At 46.0% G+C, this 19,713-nt stretch overlaps 1 protein-coding gene across 1 annotated transcript in view; it reads right to left on the bottom strand.

Annotated features, from left to right (window-relative positions):
• The window catches only part of LOC104617313 (tumor necrosis factor receptor superfamily member 11A-like), a 19,525-nt gene extending 7,123 nt beyond the window's left edge, over positions 1–12,402 (bottom strand). The window contains exons 1-7 of the mRNA XM_010282593.1: positions 12,178–12,402; positions 5,850–5,931; positions 5,265–5,390; positions 4,570–4,713; positions 3,361–3,454; positions 2,898–2,992; positions 1,908–2,015 (exon numbers count right to left, since the gene is read on the bottom strand). Coding sequence (XP_010280895.1) covers positions 1,908–2,015; positions 2,898–2,992; positions 3,361–3,454; positions 4,570–4,713; positions 5,265–5,390; positions 5,850–5,931; positions 12,178–12,402 — 874 coding nt within the window. The remainder of the gene's footprint in view (positions 1–1,907; positions 2,016–2,897; positions 2,993–3,360; positions 3,455–4,569; positions 4,714–5,264; positions 5,391–5,849; positions 5,932–12,177) is intronic.
• Between the last annotated feature and the right edge of the window lie 7,311 nt (positions 12,403–19,713).

Raw genomic sequence — 19,713 nt, 5'->3', positions numbered from 1 at the left:
GTCTGCTTTAGGGAAAACAAAAAGAGTAGCTGTAACGTATAGCAGGCCCTGAAGTTAGCCACAGACCTAAGCACCCACAGTCATTCACAATCCGCAATATCATATTAAGTAAAAACCAGCAAGACTGTTTTTACTGACTGTTCAAGCGTCCCAGCGTCAGTCTAGCTGAGGATTCATCGTAACTGGAATAGGGATATATTTCTGTGGAACAAATGTTTCCAAGCTCCTAAAATAGACCACAGTTAAACTGTGTTCCACATCAAATGGGGTTTCATTCCTGGTCATATGTCACACCAAGCTATGACTGGCCCGATACCGACCCGCTTGCAGCCATACGGTTTATTTCAAGGGAAGTCACATGGATGGCCCAAAGGCCATTCTCAGACAGGAGTGAGGAGCCTGGAGAGAAGAGGACAAGCCACTGAAACCACAGGATGGCAGGCTCAAATATAGCCTGTTCCACTTAATCAGGGTGTACTTAATGGGGAAATTCACTTAATCAGAGCATCTCCCAAGGAAGAGCTTTAAGTCCAACAATGCTTTATGGTAAAGACTGCCACTTTAATAGTGTTAGCAATTCTTCTTGTTTTCTGTTTATACTTTCAGGTCTCATGTACATTTGAAGCTTGTTCTGATTTTGTATGTCTGAAGATAGATCAGCTCTGTAGCCACTGCCAGTTCCCAGCAATGACTCTGCTCCAATGATGTTGAGTCTGCACATTTACCATCAGTCCCCCCGCAAGCAGGCAGAGCTTCTTCCTGAGCCTGCAAGTCTCAGGGGCTCCGGTTAGCAGGATTTACCACGCAAAGGCAATGCAGGGCTGTCACTGCAGAGCAGCAGGGCAATAGAAATGTCAAATAAAGAGCATCCCCTGCTAACCTGCTTTGCATTGTAAGTATTTGGTTTGCAAGGAGAGTCACCATTTCCTCCAGCCCATCCCAGGAATTCCAGATTTAGCACAACCCATGTTTAGTGTGGCAGAGGCAGCCTATTGCTAAAACACATGCTGAAATATACTTTACAAGAGAAGGTTGCTGTCTTCCCTTCCACTGCTCCAAAACATTTCATAAATTGCTAGGGCTTGGGAAAGGAGACGATGGAAAAACTACACTAGGAAAAGCTTTCCATGTGTAGGGGGAGAAAATAAAAGATTAACAGAACAATACGGCTGTGTCCTTAACTAAGGAGATCCAGGGCTTAACACAGAGTTGAGTAACTGTTGAAGGTATTTCTGTTGTATTAATAATATATTCAGTACCCCACAGTTATCCAGTATGCTTTTGATAGAATTTTTCTGTTTTTCTACTTTTACCGTTTATTCTATTTCCTTCTAGTATTTCTCCCATACCTCAACAGAACTTTGGCTTTCAGCTAAAAACATTGCCTCCATCATGTTTTCAAAGACACATCAGGCCTTTGCCTTGAAATCCGTATTTTAACCTGTCCAGATGTAGGTTTCAGGGGAGGAGGGAAAGTGGGAGGAAGGAGACAGGAGGTGGTGAAAGCCCCGTAAGTCTTTCCCTGCTTCCCTTTGGCCAAGGGGTCAGCTGTGCCACGTGATGCAGGGCAGCTGTGCTGCTATAAAAGCCCTGGCACCAGCCCTCCTTCATCCACACAGCGGTTGTGTCCACGCTAAGGGCAGTCACCCCGCGGTCAGGGGTGCACAATGCAAGCAATGTGCATTATGCATAAGTGTAATACGCTCCCTGCCTAGAGGAAAGGAATTTGAAGCTTGGCTTTGCGCTAGTTAAAGCATATCCATATGGACAGACATAGGGATAGCACAGAACTTCCAAAATAACTCCTGAGTTTCTTAACCTGGTAACGTTATACTTACCCATGAAATCAGAGTGCACTGAGAGACATGCAGTTGTCACATTCATGAATATCATTAGCTATCACGTACCTGTCAGCTTTTTTCCCTTATTCTTGTAGTATATGATGAAGATGACAATGCCAATTAGTGCCACAAAAAACAAGATGACAATCAACACGTATAAGATCCTGTTTGTTCCTGCAGGATGTAAAAAAGATAGTACCATCAACATGCAGCTTGTGCTCAGCAGTATGACAATCCTTGCTCATTTTACCTGCTTTTCCACAGGAGAGGGTTTTTTTTTTTTTTTTCCCTTCCTATTTGATTTTCAGTTTCTATAATAAGGACAACAGCTCGAGCACTCATGCAGTTCTGTGACAAGCAGCCTTACTGAAGGTACCTGGTACCAAGCCATCTCCATAAAAAAGAGTCTTGGTGTCTCAGAGTGGTGTGATCCAGTCAACCTCCTCTCAAAGTCCCCTTGCAAGCTGCCAGCAGTCCATGCTTGCTCTGCCTTGGGGGACGGGGGACATACCTTGCATGGAGACTATAGACTTCAGCTGGCAAAACGTGTCGGTTATCTAAGGTTATGAAGGATCACCTGCATGCCAGGCAGGCAGCCTCCCTGGTACCATATCCACACTGGAGAGGTAAATGGGCAGTGGGCAAGAAGGGAGAGCTACGTTCAGCTGAGACTGTATCCATTGCTATAAAAGAAGCACGGAGAGAAGTTGCTAGTCTTTATACAGATAATTTGTGTATGGAAATCAGCAGGCTGAAAAAATGAGAGAGCTGTAAATGGAATGGAGGTCATGGGTATAACAGCAATGCTGCTTGCCATGCAATTTCGGTGGGAGGGGTGAAGCTCTGCTTAGTAGTGGACATGGGCCCTAGAGCAACCAGGCTTAAAGTAATCTTTAAAGATAGGATTTTCCTAGAGTGCCGTCTTGGTCTACAGCTGCTCCCCATAGAGTCACCCACGATGGGAATGGAGTTAAGCCAGCCAAAAACCCTAGTAAACACATTCTTCCTCCACCTCTCTGGTACTTCCTAACAGATAATGTGTATGAGGACACATACCGTCTTCTGATGGCTCAGGTGTCTTCCGTTCTGCACAAACTGCATCTGACTTGTCAGTCCCAGGCACTATTTCTGCCATTCCTAGAGCTGTACAGCTGAAAAAGACAAAGAGGTTAGATTCTCAAAGAGGGAGCTTGTCGTGGCTCCTACACTTATGCAGAGTAGTACTTTCTGTTGTAAAGTACAACATTCATCCTACATTTCTCCACCCTTAAGATGGTCAGATACCTTCTTTATTTTCAGCTGTGTTAGCTCAGCAGTTCTATTGTTACTGCTCTCTCTTGCTCCCCGCCCAAGGAGAATTCAAGCTCCAGTGTGAGAATGCCTTTGTCGCTGCACAGCCAACAGAGATGCTCTGTGCACTCTGCAGACAGCCTGAAACACCCCACCGAAAAATGTTTTTGCCCAACCTTCTCCCTTCCTTGTGGCTAGCGTAGTCCTTTTGCAGGATACAGGGACTTACTTGGTCCAGGATTTACACTCATCAGTGGATGAAGCAACTTTTGAGAAGTAGCCTCTGGGACACGGTGTACACATTGTGTCCTTGTCTTGTTGCACTGTGTATAGTAAAGGAAGAAAAACCTCATAGCTGAATTTCCATGAGTTCCTTTCAGGTAAGCAGAAGGAAGGTGACTATGCTCCCCATACTCCCACTCCACTCCCCGCCCCCTGCTGAAAACTTCCCTGAAGAGAGAAGGATCTTAGACTACATTAAAGCAACAATGACAGTCACATGTAAACAGAAAAAAGTATGGTAGTCTCACCTGAATACTTATCTACCTGATCAAAATGAGAAATGACCAGGAGCCATTTGCAGTTATTGTCAAATAACACACAGCTATTATATCCTTCCCCTTCCATTAACTTCCTCGTGTCGATGCTATGCTACAGACAGTGACGCTAACTGGTATTGTCACTTCTATGAAGCCACAGCAAACAGAATGCTGTATCAGGATTTGATAGACTGGAGAAAAAACAGCACCACGATGCTCCAGGCCCATGCAGCATTTCATCCTCCATTACTCTATTATGTGCTGCTTTTTTGGGGTTCCTCATGCTTGGCGCAGCTGTTCCCAGTGTTCAGTACAACTCTAAACTTGACTGTCTCTATTTTCCAGTCACAAAACACCTGCATTTTGGTTTTGATCAGACTTAGGACTAAATTAAATGTCTGTAATAAATCTTTGCATTACAAGTCATCTAAAACAAAGAATACTTGCACTACCTGAAAGGTGTTAATCACTGTTAACTCACTTATACCATTACAAAATAGCAAAGCAAAGTCATCAGACAAAAACTGATTTCAAACCTGACTTCAACAACAATCCCCAATGGACGACTACTCTGAATACTGGAGTGGTGCATGTCCTAGTGACTCACAGTCAGACATCTCAGCAAACGCTAGGAATACACTGAACACCTTGCTATTATTGCCATGTCCACGTGATATCTTGCAAAAGTAATTTGATACAGGATACTATTTAAAGTACAGAGGCAGAAGTCTTCAAATGCAAATAGTCCAGGAGGGTTATACGCAGATATGCATCTTCTGTTGATAGTCATCTGAGAGTCTAAAGTATCCTTTCTAATGTCACAACCCACACGATGCTGGCCTCACCCTGTTGGCCTGAACTGGACATTTCACTTCGTACGTCCCCTTTCTGTATCTTACCAGGATGCTCGACTCCAAATCCTGGAGCACATACAGTATTTCGCTGACAGCAGTCACAGTCTTCATTCCAGTGGTAGCCCACCGTACAAGCACACTGCCGCTGGAATGTGCTGTTCCCTGGGTTCACTTCTCTCAAAGCTTTCCCTAAAAGAGAAAGCAAATGGGAGTAAAAACCTCTCTGATAATAAGCCTCAAGTTTATGAACCTCCTGTCTACCTATTTGCTTTGCTTGAATGCCAGATGCAAAACCATTCATGTTAGAGGAAATGTTATCTCTCAAGAAGCGTGGGAGACCCTTGATCAGCACGGGGCTCCTCACTCATTACACTCCTGAGCAACGCTTTTCCTTGTAGCTGCTGTAGAAAACAAACAGAGCTTTTGCAAGGGTGAGACAAACATGCTAGGGGAAATGAATGCACAGTATGCTGGGCAAAAGGACAGCCTTTAAGATCTAACTCACAGGAGTGAATGGCCCCAGTGAAGATAATCATTATCAGCAGCATGGAGACTATGGTCGCGGTGCTCAGCACAGCATAGAACCTCAGCTGTCTGGGGACTTCGCTCTCTGCCAGGCTCTTCTGCAAGCCCAGCCTCCAGTGTCGGGTACCTGAACAAAGCAACTTCCCTAGATCCACTTTCCCATCTTTATGCTTCACTAGTTTGGATTAAAAGGTTCTTGAGTATGAACAGCTCACCTTGATCACATATTTTATGTAGTAAACATTTGTCTTCTTCATTCCAGACATCCATATATTCATTTGGGCCACATGGCTGGCACACGCTATCAGAAGTACCAGCGCATCTAGCAGACATATACTTCCCTGTGAATGACAGAAGGACAAGTAGGTTGTTTGCAAGTTGCACATCAGCTGTCTAAGGAGCTTAGGGAAAATAACAGGTTGGGCTAACACTGCTCTACTGCTGTGGACAACCATTTTTTCCTGCCACCTTTTCAGTTCCTCAGTCTAGCCCCCATTTAGCATGGCACCGAAACATCTGTGAAGCTTATGGCCTGGGAGCAGCCCTGTCTACGCACACAAGAATCAAGCTGCTTTCTGTCTCCCACATTGGTTAAGTGCTATCCCAACAAAATAGCTGCTATGGCTTTTGCAAGAAAAAGCCTGCACTAGAAGGGCCTTGTAAGCCTGAAATCATGCACCTGCGAGGGTATGTGCCAATAGATTAGCAGAGTCACAAGAGCAAGCTGCCTTACTGACCCACAGAACAGTTTCTAATGAGCTTTTCAGTTATGAAGCAGGTACAGCCCAGTGCTCACATACCTGGCTCACACTTTGTGCAGCACCGTCCAGAATATTCATAGTGTTGTTCGCTTTCACACGGTGGAGTGATTTGTAGTGACAACTGGAGCAGAGAAGGAGAGAAAGGACATGACAACCAATATACCTGGAGATCTTCAGACCTACCTAGTCACAGTGCTGGCAGAGAGGAGGAAAACTTTTCATCTCTATAGCATTTTGGATAGCTAAGCAGTAAAAGTGACCCAACATTTATGACTTCAAAGGTGCTTTGTAGACACAGTAAGAATATGTACTTGATGTCGTACACACAGGGACTTGTAATACAGCCAGGTGATAAATAACAGAGTCTTGCAATTTGTCATGAACTTTTGGCCTGTTTATAACCTTTTCTTACAGTGCTCTATTATTTGAAATCTATGACTTTAAAACAATTGTAAAGAAAAAAAACTGGCATAGAGATACTTCTGTAGTCTCTTCCACAGATACGACCTCAGACCAAGACCTGAGCAACTGACAGTTTTAATGCGTAACACTAAGCAAACAAGTAAGGTGAACGATTTATACTCCTGAAAAAGAAGAAGTTCCCAGCTTCCCACTGGGATACACAATACCCTCGGCTAGTCCCGGAAAATACTGGACTTTAATTTTGCAGCTTTTTATGGCTCCCACTGCGTCTTGCTGAGATGGTCTTACGGAACTGAGGCAGCCATCCAGAGAGGTGATATAATTAAGCCAATGGCTTTTTGCCTTTCAAAAAACAAAACAAACCACCACCCCCCCCACCCCAAACCACCCAAAACTATTACACGAGAGTGCATCTGCAAAGCAGGTAGCAGTGTTGCCTCTAGCTCTTATGGACCTTCTCATCTCTGCCCTGCTCTCGGCTGCCTGTACGCACAGTGGTCCTCCGCACAGGCCAGCACACACATCTCCCTTGGCTGGTCTTCAGGGCATGGCTTGTGCTGGGGGTCCTGGCCAGCCAAGCACTGTGCCCAGCTCCTTGCTGGCCCTGCTTTGGCTGCCCAGGAGTCTCCTGGCAGTGGTCCTCCAGGCAATCTCAACACCTTACAACCAGCTGTTGATCTTGCAATAGGTAAGATGATTCAAAATCTGGCCTGTAGCAAGGAATCCTTCATTATTGGATACAGTTGTTAAAATCTCATTTACTTGGAGAAAGCTGCAATACAGCTTGTGCTGCTGGTTAAAGGGAGCTTTTGCCATCTAATAGCATATGACAGCCCTGTGCCTACTGATGCTGGTTTCCATTCCTCCCCTTGTTTCCTCCAAGTCTTTACTTCTTTCATCCTTTTCTAGTTTCAGCAATACCAATCTCTTTAAATAGAAAATCTTTTTCCCTAAGCACCTTGTCCTCTTCTAATGCTGACAAGGGTCTTGTAACTTAAAGACAACCAACAATGTCAAAATTTCTTTTCTCCACCTTTTGACTCGGAGATTGAGATATAGGTTGGTGCATAACTTATGTTTATCAAAACTGCACTAGCTGTGTCTGGAACAGAGTAAGTACCTCAAGTCAAGTACTTTTTACAGGTTACAAGCACCCTATAACCATTTTTTTTTAATCATGGCAACAATCTCAGGTCAAATTAAGAGTCCAGTCTTGCAAGTAATCTTCTGTTGTTTCATTGTTTCCTTGACTCTTCCTTTGCGTTCACTAGCAGCACCTTTCTCACGATTAGATTATGTGTTTTTTGGAACAAAGATTGTGTTTTGCCTTTGTGCAGCACCTCCCAGGAGGGGCACAGGATAATGATCAGTGCTGGCAAGGCGAGAGGCGATCTAGGAAAGGGAAAGCCAGGCCAGCCTCCAGCTGAACAGTGACACCGTTTAGTGTCCCAGGGGAAATGCTAGAAACACTCCTGTAATCGAAGGAGCTAATTTTCTGTAATGCACTTCAGGCGGCATCTGCTAAAACACTAAGCTGGCCAGCGCGGGGGTGAGGCGATGTTGCAGGACCGGGCAGCAGAGAGAAGGTCTTGAGCAACTGATTGCCTACTCCCAGCCATCCGAAAAGGTAACAAAAGTGGTAAGACCAACAACAGGTCCAGTCACTCACTTTTTGTAATAGAATGTCCTCTTCTTTCTCGTTTGCCCCGGTTTGATAGTTCCTCTTTAGAAGACTAAAAAATTACTGAAGTGTCAAACAAGGGCAAAGTCATCCTTTTTAAGGAAGGATATGCAAATCTGCTAAAGAGGATTCAGCTGAAGGGTCTGGAATAATTTCTGAGAATCACAACTCAGCCTGAGGAGAAGGAGCAATCCACTGGGCTAGGGGAGCAGGCTAATTGCCTGGCTACGTTTTGGAAATCATTTCATACCTTCCTCCTTTACCATATAAAGAGGGCTATTGTTACGGTATACCTACAGCTGCAGCTGCATAAATCTACACTCTATGTCAATAAGTAGTCTCTGCTGCGACCATGTCCTTCCCCTTTTCACACAAGCCAGTGCATTCACAGAGCTGCAATTCTCCCTCCTTTGATTTATGCTCAATGACATAAAGACAAGGCTCTCGGCATCCATGTGCTAACCCCCATGTGAGCCCAGCCTCACATGATGGCAAGGATTTTGGCCTGGTATAGACTGGCTGGACCCGCCGAGCATGAAAGCTGGGGGGAGAGAGGACAAGAAGGGAGACAAAAACAACCTGGGGTTTTCTTAAGGTGGGAGCCAATCCCGTGAACTTGGGTCCTTTTGGTATCACGGCCCTACTGAAGTCAGTTTATCCCTTGTTTAACCCTCTGCCAGTGGACCATACGTGTCTCATTGTCAAACTGTATGTCAGCTTCCCTTGGGGGCTGAGAAGTGCTCGTGCCACTGGCAGTGTGATGACCCGACGCATCGCCATCACCAGCGCATTCCCGCCACAGTGTCCTTCTGAGACGGGGAAGTGCAATTCATTTCACAGATGAGGAACTTGCAGCTGGAGGCTGGCTGGCTTTATGGAGGTGACAGGAAACCAGACCAAATCTACCAAGTCTCAAGTTCACCCCATAACCCCTAGAACATCCTTCCTCTCATCAGGCACTGGCCTGTGGGTCAGGGTGATTTGGATATCACGGAGCTCTTATCTAGAGGGAGAGGGGCATGGATGAATATGAAGGTGTCAGTCTCCTCTGAAGTGATTAAATAAGACAAAAACCAGCCTAGCGATGCCTTACAACGGTCTCGCTATTGGTGAAGCTGTTCATTAAATACCACCATCACATGCAAATGAGTGCTTCAAAGAGCTCTAGATATCCTGTGTAAATTTAATTTGTCACTTAAAAAGTGTGTAAAGCACACAAGTTTGCACCAGTTCCTAAAAAAATAGTTAGCTTTCTCTCTTGATTAACATTACCTCAGAACAAGTATATCTGACAGGGGAAGAATGCAGGGGAAAAAAAAGACAAACCTCCTCTGGGATTGCTAGATCTGGTTCAGTAAAGCGTGCTAGCACCTGTTTACCTTTAAGTACATAAGTAGCACCACTGACTTCTTTGGAAAAACAGGCATGCTCATGTCAAGGTTTGCAGGAGAACTGTGTTTTCGTGTCAAGCTGCAGGCAGCCTTTTCAGCTTCTTTTTTTTCCCCCCTCCATTTGTTGAAAAGGACGCTAAGCAAGAGTGTGCTTGTAGGGTCAGATTCAATGACTCAGAGCTACAAAGCACCACTGTGTTACTCAGACCTTTAAAAAAACACACACACAGGTGCTTCTGAAGGGGGAACCAGCAGTATTCAGATTCCTGTCCTCAGGCTTAAGGAAATATTTATTCTTGGTGCTGTTGAGCAATCGGATGGCAGCAGAAGCTGTGTGTCATGGATGCTAAAATTACTTTTTTGCTCAGATGAATATTCAGACAGACAATTCAGAGAAGATAGAGTTGCATGGGCCTCTTTCCTTTAAAAGAAAAAATCTGGAAGAACAAGCTCGGGGGTTTCCACAGTCTTTTTCCCATGTCACTTCTGAACAAGAACCTGAGGCCTCAATGGGGATTGCTCATTAGCGATAATCTTAGCTTTGCAAAAATTGAAACATAAAGGGACATGTCAAGGGGTAACTATCTTAAGATGACACCTTCTTGCTCAGCACAGTTTTTTCTGGAGAGTATTCAAGTCATCTGTCATCACTTCACTGAGCAAAGCACATTTTTTTCTCAGTTTAGTATTGCAGACCCAAAGTACCTGTGGAAGAGCCAACTATGATGTGTCCTGCCTTGCACACCACTTGTTCTTCACACTTCGTAGCCTGAGTTTATTCAAAACACTTGCTTTTGAGATCCTGAGCCTTTTCTGCTGTAGAACTATAATATTTCTGTGTATTTGGGGCTATATTTGCCTTCATGAAGAGGACCGAGCTTTGCCCACATTTCCTGACCTGAAGTAGCCCCTGCAAACACAGCATCCTGGTATCCAGCTAGGACAACCTCTGCAGTCTGCTGCTTTTTCTCCTTCAAATGTGAGACACCCACTCTCCTCTCACACTGATTGTGTACCCCACAGCCCTCTAGCTTCCTACCTGATTTACCTGATTAGAGCAGTATCTCTAAGAAAAACCTATATTTCTTCAGCTCATTGCCAGATTCAGAGGCTAGCCTAAAAAATTATTTCAGAATAATAATAGAATCTGGCTCTTGATGGGCACAGCTCTGTGACTGGTGCTCCCAAGCACTCTATTGAGGCACATAACAGTAACGTGCACAATGAAGGACTCTGGAAATTTTTACAATTGTGAGTTTATAAGGGGAAAGAGAAGTCTTATGTTGAAGACTTAATCATAATCACATGGATGCTGAATGCAACAGTTCCTTCATAGACAGTCTTCACTGTTGATAAAAATCCAATCAAAGCAGCACACAAGTCATAGCTGTGCAATTCCAGTTATTTGCTTGCAGGTCTGTAATTCATCACGAAAATCTTAGATTGTGAATGAAATGCTTTTGGTGATGTCAACTTTCCAGTGACCAGTAAACCACATCACAGAACTACCACCACGTGGTAAAATATAGCCGGGAAATGGCAACAGCTAAAACCTAAATATTATTTCACTCTTAAAAATAGGTCCTTGAAACCCTGCTAGAGCCTTAATACCTAAAGAGGCCAGAAAGAACATGAGAGATAAAACCAAATAAAGAGGTCAAGAGAAAACTGTAACTTGCAGCCAGGAAGAGGGCAAACGGCGGTAAAAGCCCCGTCCTGACTATGCCCCTTGCCCCTCTGTTTTAGCACGCAGCAAAAAGCAAACACCTGAGCAGCTGGTGCTGCTCCACCAACGGGAAGGACCATTCATCAATCTCAAACCCACCAGAGTTATTTCTAGCCGGCAGACTACGTGAAGGAGAAGTGCCGCACTGACCACTCTTGCAGCGGGGTGGCAGGGCTAAGGCAGACGGGAACCTCAGGTATATCAGATAGGAGATGATGAAGGTGATAGATGGCAGGGCTGAAATGGCTACCGACCAAACACGTGAATCAGCCAGCTTTCCTCTGTGGACTGAAAACTTGCCACCATGTGCACAGCATTCATCATTCAGAGGCAAAGTCATCTTCATACAACAGCCAGAAGGGTACACCTAACATTTTCATCAACATGGGTGGTCGGTAGCACCTGCATGTTGCCTGCTTGGTCTGCAGTTTGATGCAAAGCCTCGTGCTTCAACCTATGCGTCCTCACTGCCACAGTAATTCAAAGACTAATAGCTACTAGGTAGAATATTTTAAAGATAAATCAGAGAGTAGAAACCCAAAAGCCAACCAAACAAAAATATTTTAAAAAAAGGTTTGACAGCAAGACAACAGTCCATAAGAAGCAGAAATCAAAACTGAAGAACAATGACATCACCTAGCTGTGCTTGTGAAAAGGCCTGAGAAGGCAAATCTCTTCTAGATAAAACAGGTGCAACAGCAGCGCTCCATAGGAAAGCTTAGTAGTCTCACTGCTCCAGGTACAGGCTCAGTAACTTGCCATGAGTAACTCTACACCCATTCGTGCTTAATTAAACGAATGATAATAAAAAAGGCACTTAAGACACAATCATTTATGTGGAACATGCTCCTCTTGCATTTTAGTTAAGCAGATTATTTTTCTATGTTTCACTGGCTGAAGTTGAGTCTTAATGAAGAAATGACTAGGAGAGATTTCTTGGCCTGGGCTATTTCTGGATGCCAGATTAGGGAGTTCAAAGGGGACTTCTATGCTTAAAAATCTCTATGTTTATATACTCTTTCCTTCCAGCATGCCACCAGAGCGGAGCATAACATATTAATCTCTTATGGTGTGAGGTGAGACCCTGCAATCCTAACCGAGCTGCTGGAGAGAACAAGAAAGCTTGTAGAAAAGAGGGGAACCTACTTTCACCACCTGACATTCTGCTTTGGCTTCCTTCTGGATTTTAGCATTGCACATAGAACAAATACTGAATATTCTGCAAGCAGAGATAAGAAGGGTAGCAGTAGTGCTGTAGCCCTTACTTCGGATAATGGCCATATAGAGGGTATGCATGTAACACCCACAGACCGTTCTGCCTTGGTGCGAGTTATAGTAAGAATTGCACGATTGGATCTGCACCTTCTCCATCACGAAGCAATTCCTGCCTTTATTAAAGGCCTCAGCACCAGCCTGAGAATTGGTTCATTTACTCTTTAGGTGTGACCACAAGGAACCAGCTCTGCTGGGGACTGTGGGCCAGTCAAGTTGGTGGAAATATCCCTCCCTGATTTGAACGGGCTTTGGCTCGTTTCCTCAAGCAGTCTGTTTTACTACACGTGGTATTGCAGGGGAGTTGTTTTTTTTTTTCCTGTGAGAGCAGATTCAAGGAATCATCTCGTCCTTGCTACTGAACAATGAAAAGTTGCTGAAGAACATGATGCTCATAAGGCAAAACTATTCACTGTGGCAAAATAACATGCTTAAAATAGATTCCCTTGCGTGCTACATAAGCAATTTTTAGGACTCCATATGAACCTAGTAGCACATTTTTCCCTATCTGTATTCCAGATTAATGGGTTGCTTAACAAAACTTCACAGTATTTTTTTTTCCATACAAGATTTTTTTTCCTTTCCCTCCACTTTGACCACGGACTAAATATATTCTGCACCCATCTGCAGTCACAAATGTTGTCCTTTGTCATTCTTGAACAGACCCTATATACTTTTTTTTCTTTTGGAGTAGCCGCAAAGTGGTGAGGGTGAATGACCTCATTTTTTTTTTTTTTCCCCTCCTTGGCTAATTTGCTCTTGCAGGGTGGATGAAACTGGTCAGCTCGGCTCTTTTACTGAACACAGCCTTTCCTGGTCTCTTTTATTTAGATTTTAAGAGGGGAGCAGCCAGTGGGTTCTTGCAGAGCTGAGAGGTGGCTCCGGCTTTCAGGTCGCTGTCTGCCCGCCGCGCTGCCCTCCTCTGCCGCAGCCCCTGCCTCTCCCTTAGAGACGTCGCAGGGAAGCGGCGAGGAGCCACCACGAACACATTTGGCCAAGTGGCGTGGGGAACGTGCCTCCACCGCAGGGACGCTGGTGGGGTGACGGACAGCAGAGGACCTGGAGAATAAGGGTGAGGGTTGGATGCTGCAACCTGCATGACGGTAGCTGGACCGGGGGATGTATCTGCTCCCTTCCTGGGTCCGCATGGGCAGACCTCCCTGTGACTTCGTTGGGAAACGAATAGGGCTCTATCCTGCAGTGATTAATGCTTCTTTGGCTTTGTTTGCAGCCACGACATCCTAAGCACTGTATAAACACCGAAGAAAGCCAAGCCCTCAGCCCAGAGAACTCACGCCCTGAAAAAGCAAACAAAAAAGGTAACCAAGGGAAGCACAGTGAACAGCACCCGAGGTGGCTGCATAGGTATGGGACAAAACCCAGGATGTCCCGGAATACCAGGCGTTACGTCAGCATCGCTCCTCTGGTGCGGTGCTGAGCCCTCTGCAAGGCACCACGTCACAAATAAGACTGCATGCTGCAGTGACACACAAACAAAGAAAAATCAGGAAACTTGCATTTCCCCAGAGCTGAAGCATCCCACCAAACCCTGCTGCCACGGAGCAGACACAACAGCAGCCTGCCCCGGGTGCCAGCGCAGCCTGCAGAGCAGGATTCTCCTGCAGCCCACCCTGCGACTTTCAGCCATCACTGCTCCTTCCCATGGAGGTCCAACAACAGTCTTGGTTCTACTGCGTGAACTTTGGACCCTTTTCCAAGAAGAGTAAGTCATAAAAAGGGGCAAGTTCTTGCAGGCAGGCTATTGTGTTACACAGACTGAAGCCTACCCAAGTCCACAGTGCAACCTGGTTAAACAACACTTAATTTTTATATTGTGTTTATAACACACAAATATTTGCCTTTGCATTTTCCATTGGTAATAACGAACCATCTTCAGAGCAGCTGCTTCTCCATGCAGGCAACGCCAGCCGGGGCACACTTAAACCAGAAGGTCAGCAGCAGCAGAAGCCAGCGCTGCCTGGCAAGATGAGTTTCCATCGAAAGGAAGGGGACAGCCTGTGCAAGAAGGACGGTTGCAGCTGAGGACGTGGTGAACCAGCCATCTCTGCTTCTCTCTTCTCCCCACTGCCCACCTCAGTAAGCTAAACCAGCACCTGAAGCAAGCACCCCCTCCAAGTGTCCAGCAGCCTTCGCAACACAGAGCGGCCCCTTGCAGCACAGGGCGCGGGGTGGAAGGAGGTCTGGATTCTGCGATCACAGCACGTGGTGGCAAGAACCTTCTTGGCTTTGGTCACCACAAACACTTTTTGGAGACCAGAGAGGTCATACAGAGAGGAAGCTGGCATGGAGGAGTAGGAGGAGGGCAGCCTTGCAACAGGGGTACCTTTTTCTTGCATCCATGCATGTACCTGGTACAACAGGGTCTTCCGACGCTTGAAGTCCAAGGGACAGATGGCTAAACATAGCAAAGTGACTCAAACATGACTCCTCTAAATAGTGTTAAGGTATAAATGCCAGAGGGCACCACTTGGAGGTTTTTGTGATTTTCTACCCTGTAGATACGCACGCATCCATGTTACTGTCTATCTGCACTGGTTCTTGCAGAGAGGTCAGAGTACATCCCAGCTTTCTGAGCTTAAGGGTGCTTGGGATGACAGGAACAGGCAATAGAACCAGATCCTTAGGGCCACAGTTAATCACCCTGCTTGACCCGCATTATTTTTTTTCTTCTGGCACAATATGAAGAAAGCCCTGTGCTATAAATGATGTCAGTCAGTACCCTTGAGATGGCTGATAAGCATTGAAGTCTACTGACTTGTGAAATGTGGTGAAGGTTTGTTTTGGTCCCGTTTGTGGGAAAGAAGAAATTACATCAGGAAGATGATGTTTATCACGAAAAGAGAAGCGGCTGAGGTTTCTTAAACTGTGGATTGGTTCAGTTTTATATGCATTATATTCCTTTTCTTATAAGGTGCTATGAGATTTTTCACATGTTCTGGGGGAAACTGCAAAGCAATCAAAAACTTCCCCGTTTCTCTTGCAGGAACCATTCCTGTAAGGGCATATTGACAAGTCAACTAATTGAATTACATTATCTTTGAAACCTATGCTGTTAACAACAAAATAAATACAGGAATTTAGATATTGTAGAAGTTTTGCTCTACTGCGTGATTCCTTTGGCCCTGATTAGAGCAGGAATACTGGACTGGGAGAGCCCATGATATAACACAGCATAGACATTTTAATGCTCTTTTTTTCCCCTCTCATCATAAAGACGGTGTATTTTAGGAAGTTAAAAGAGAGATAATCTATATTTTGGCCAATTTTTTTCTATATTACAAAGAATTCCAGGTACTTGCAGTGAGCTAACTCTCCTTATAAATATTATGGTGTAGTGGAAGAACCCATCCCAATGCCACACAAGGGAAGAAGAGCCCTTAGCATTAAACCAGGCAACTGGTTTATTGCATATTTGCAAATGCACATTCTCACATTCTTACATCATGGAAACGTTTATGCTCTTCACCAGTGTTAAGCAAGGAAAGGGATGTGAGTATTCTGTACAAATATGCTGATCAGATCATGCCTCAGAAAGCAAATACTGTGTCCTCCGACAGGCGCCCAAGCCTAATCAGGCACCCAAGACTAGTCACTTGGGAAGATTATCTTGTGGCTGAAGCACAAGACAAGGAGGGCAGAGCCCTGCTCCCAGCAGATCTGCTCCACGCTCGGTGTGTGACCTAGAACAAGTCACGAATTTGCTGTTCCTGTTTCCTCTTTGGTGAAAATGATGACAATGATCATGTCTATTCTCAGCAGAATGATGAGTACTCATTAACATACATTTCCAAGTGTTTCTCATTCTTTGCAGGAAATACATTGCAAATATCACTGCCTTACAACTACCCCACCATATTATCGACTCTAAACTGACACAAGTCCATCAGACAAACTTCAGCCCTACCACACTTATTCTCCCAATTTGTTCCATCAGAAAACAGCACTCTTATAAGAAACCACTGTTCAAATCAGTCAAGCAAAGGAGAACTTGAAAGGCTGGCTGGGAGCAACATCTCTCCAGGCTTGCCTCCCTTTCACATTCTTGACTTGCAGGTCCTGCTTACGGTTGCAGATGGGATATCAAATAACTGACTCTTTAACAAAGTATGGCTTTTCCTATGCAAGCTTACACTACAACTTTCCTGGAACCCCCTACTATTTTGTACTGCTACATGTCCAAGGCATTGGCTGTGGAAAGTTACACTCTGTTCAATCACTTACAGACTCAGAATTAAGCACGTGCTGAATGCAGTGGAAAGACTTTACACATCAGCCTCAAATAAATACAAGTTCCCTGTTTTGCATCCTCTGAACAGCTATGAATTAGATAGGTGAGAAATAATGAGGAGCTCCTCCGGGCTCCTACATCAGGGTACCTGAAACATGGTGGGAGCTATAGCATGGAAATCTGAATTTCCAAGGCTTGGTCAAGAGTCAAGCAGGTTCCAGGTAATGAGGAGATTCCAAAGGGAACAACTGCCCCAAACCCAAATGGCTTCAGAAGGAAGCAAATAACGTCATGGTTAGTGACCTGGAGCAAAGGGATGAAGAACATTGTTGTCTGCTCATCATGCTGCATTGATAACAGTCCTGAACACCAGGACAGAAAAGAAAAAAAGAGACAGGTACAGAGGATACTGAGGAATGGGACAAACCACGTGAAAGCTATGATGTAAAAATCACTTTTTAAATATGCAGGCTCATTCATATACATATGGAGGACACCTGGAAAGCAGCAATTTAAGAGATGCCTAAGCAGCGAGGGTGGACAGAATGAAACACATGTTTTAGAGGAGAAAAAAGGCCTGTGTGGTTTTAGGCAACATATTTAGGACCAGAGATCCAGAGGAAAGGCTCTCAGGACTATGTGGTCAGACATTAAATTGTAAGCTATAGACAGCAGAGGGGTTTTTGTTTTGTTTTGGGTTTTTATCTTTTTTTTTTTATTCTTGAAGCTGCACCTTGCTCTTAGGGAACCCAGCCATGGCCCAGTTATAGCACTATGTTGAGGGAAGCACTTAAAACGACACAACTAATCAAGAATAATGAGACACAGACAACTAATAGAAGTTCAAATGAAAGAAATACAAATGGTAGTGAGGCTGCCAAACATTGATTAATGGAGGAAATAAAGTGCCTGTAGCATGGGATTTGCAAACAGCCTGCCAGCCTAGAAGGGCTTAAATAACCCAAAAGGGAGAAGAATCATATTTAATTGTATAATTAGAAAAAGAAAAGCAAGATTCTGCAAATTTAAACCACTGGAGGAAACCCAATGTACGCCATTGACAAGGCTCAGCAAGAGCTGGCTGTAGACAATGGTCTTTCTGAAAACAGGGGAAGGCCAGCAAGGATCCCAACCGTAAAACACACTGACCATTAGCCACCTGGTATTGCACGATGCTGCAAAAAGAGCACACTCTGTTTGCAAACCACTGCAGAGCCAAACCTCGCTCAGATCCTTCCCCTCGAGAGGAAAGGGCTGCCCTTTTGGGGCAGCTGACCTGGGATTGGGGTTTGGTCCCTGGCTCTGTCATGAGTGGCGTGTGAACCTGCAAGCGAGTCACTTGGAGTAGCTGTTCTGGGCCTCAATCTTCCAACTGTGGACGCGGGGTCACAACGCCGTCCCACCTACCGGGGCCACTCAGGGGTTGCCTGTATTCGGGATGGCGGGGTGGTCAGAGCACGAGGGGACTGCACGCCTCTGCGGGAGGCTGAAAAGCTGTAGCTGGGCTGCAAAGACCATATGCGCTCGTCCCACGTCGGAGGGACAAGTGTGCTCACACTGTCTTGAATAAATCTGTTCAGTAGGGTGGAGTCTGCCTTATTTTTACTCTACATGCAAATTATATCCCTCAACAACCTCACTGCAAGTATTTTCTGGTTTCTCACACCCTGCCCTGGGCAGGAGCAGGCTGTTTTCCCTGCAGATCCTCTGGCTTCCTTTGGAGCTTTGGGTTTGGGCTATTTTGATTTTAAAGAAGCGAGAGCAGCTTATGAAACAGGGTGAGTTGCAGGGGGAAAAAAACCCAAAAAACAAAAAACAAAAAAACAAAACAAAAATGAAACCCAAACAACCAGAGGGAAAAAAAGGCAGGCAAAGCTGTCCTGCTAAACCCTGCTCTGCCACTGCCGGCGGTGGAAGATGCCATGGGCTCCGACTTGGCCACCTCCTCTGAGCGATGGGCAAAGAAACAAACCTGCCCGTGTGAGATGCAACACCCACCTTCCCCCTCCTCCGGCTCAGTCTTACCTGTTTGCCAGCGGCAGCGAGGCAAAGGAGAAGGAGCCAGCAGCCTGACGGGACGGGCATGTCTGGGTGTCCGTCTCTGCCTCCTCCTGTGGCTCCTTTTCCTGCCACCAAAGAGAAACTAGATCCTTCCAGCCAAGCCCCCACGCCCCGGCAGCAGAGCGAGGCACATTTGAGCTAGCTACTTCTCTTTCTTCCTTTCCTTCCTCTCAGCTACACGAGGGGAGAAGGGAGAAAAGAGAAGAAGAAGAGAGAGAAAAAAAAAAAGTGCCTGGCTGTAGTTCCCACAGCATTTCCTCAGGCTTGACATGCAGGGTTTTTTTTTTTTGGTTTTGGTTTTTTTTTTTTCTTCCCTTCTTCTTGTCCCTCCCTTTCCTTTCTCCACCCCCTTTTACAAGAATTTAGTCACCATGTCCCTCCTCCTGCTGGCGGGGACTGCTTTCCCGGTCCTTCTCGGCAGGGCCATCCATCCATCCATCCACCTGCCTCCCACCCTCTGCGCCCTCCCTTCCCAGCCCTCCTCTTACCCAGCACTTTCCCTCGCCGTGCATCTGCCCCGTAATCACCTTCTCCTCCTCGCCGCCTCTGGGTATCACCTTACGCTGTCAGGGGACATCTTAAGCCTCGGCTCGGATGGCCTCTCTCCTCGCTCTCCGATCCACGCTGGCACAACCACCCTCCTGCCGGCACCGGGGAAAGCCTCCTGTCCCGTCCCGTCCCCTGTGCCATCTCTGCTGCCATGAAACAGCCCCGCGGGCGCCAGCCTCGGCGTACTGGCGCAGCTCAGGGTCCCCAGGTACTTTGCTTTAGCTGGCGGCGGGAGCTGGCAGGTGGGGTTGCTGCCAGGAGATAAAAATGGAAGACGTGCGTCGGGAGCTCCCCGAAAACACCCCGCGCCGTGCAGGGGGTCAGTCCCTGGCACCGGACTTGGGACAGCGAGTGCAAAGCGGCCTCCTGCTCCCCCAAAACACAGGCGTTGCTGACACTGCCAACCCAGCAGCAACCACCCGGCCTGGCAAAAGGGCAGCCGCAGCAGCGCGGAGCAGAGCTCTGAGGGCCCTTGACTGGCGAAGGGTGCAGGACTCCTCTGCGGTGGGGCAGGACAGGGCCCTGCCGCGCGGCAGCGCCGGCTGACCGAG

Source organism: Phaethon lepturus, unplaced genomic scaffold, assembly GCF_000687285.1.
Source record: "Phaethon lepturus isolate BGI_N335 unplaced genomic scaffold, ASM68728v1 scaffold41132, whole genome shotgun sequence".
NCBI lineage: Eukaryota > Metazoa > Chordata > Aves > Phaethontiformes > Phaethontidae > Phaethon > Phaethon lepturus.
This window is presented reverse-complemented; position numbering and strand designations above follow the sequence as displayed.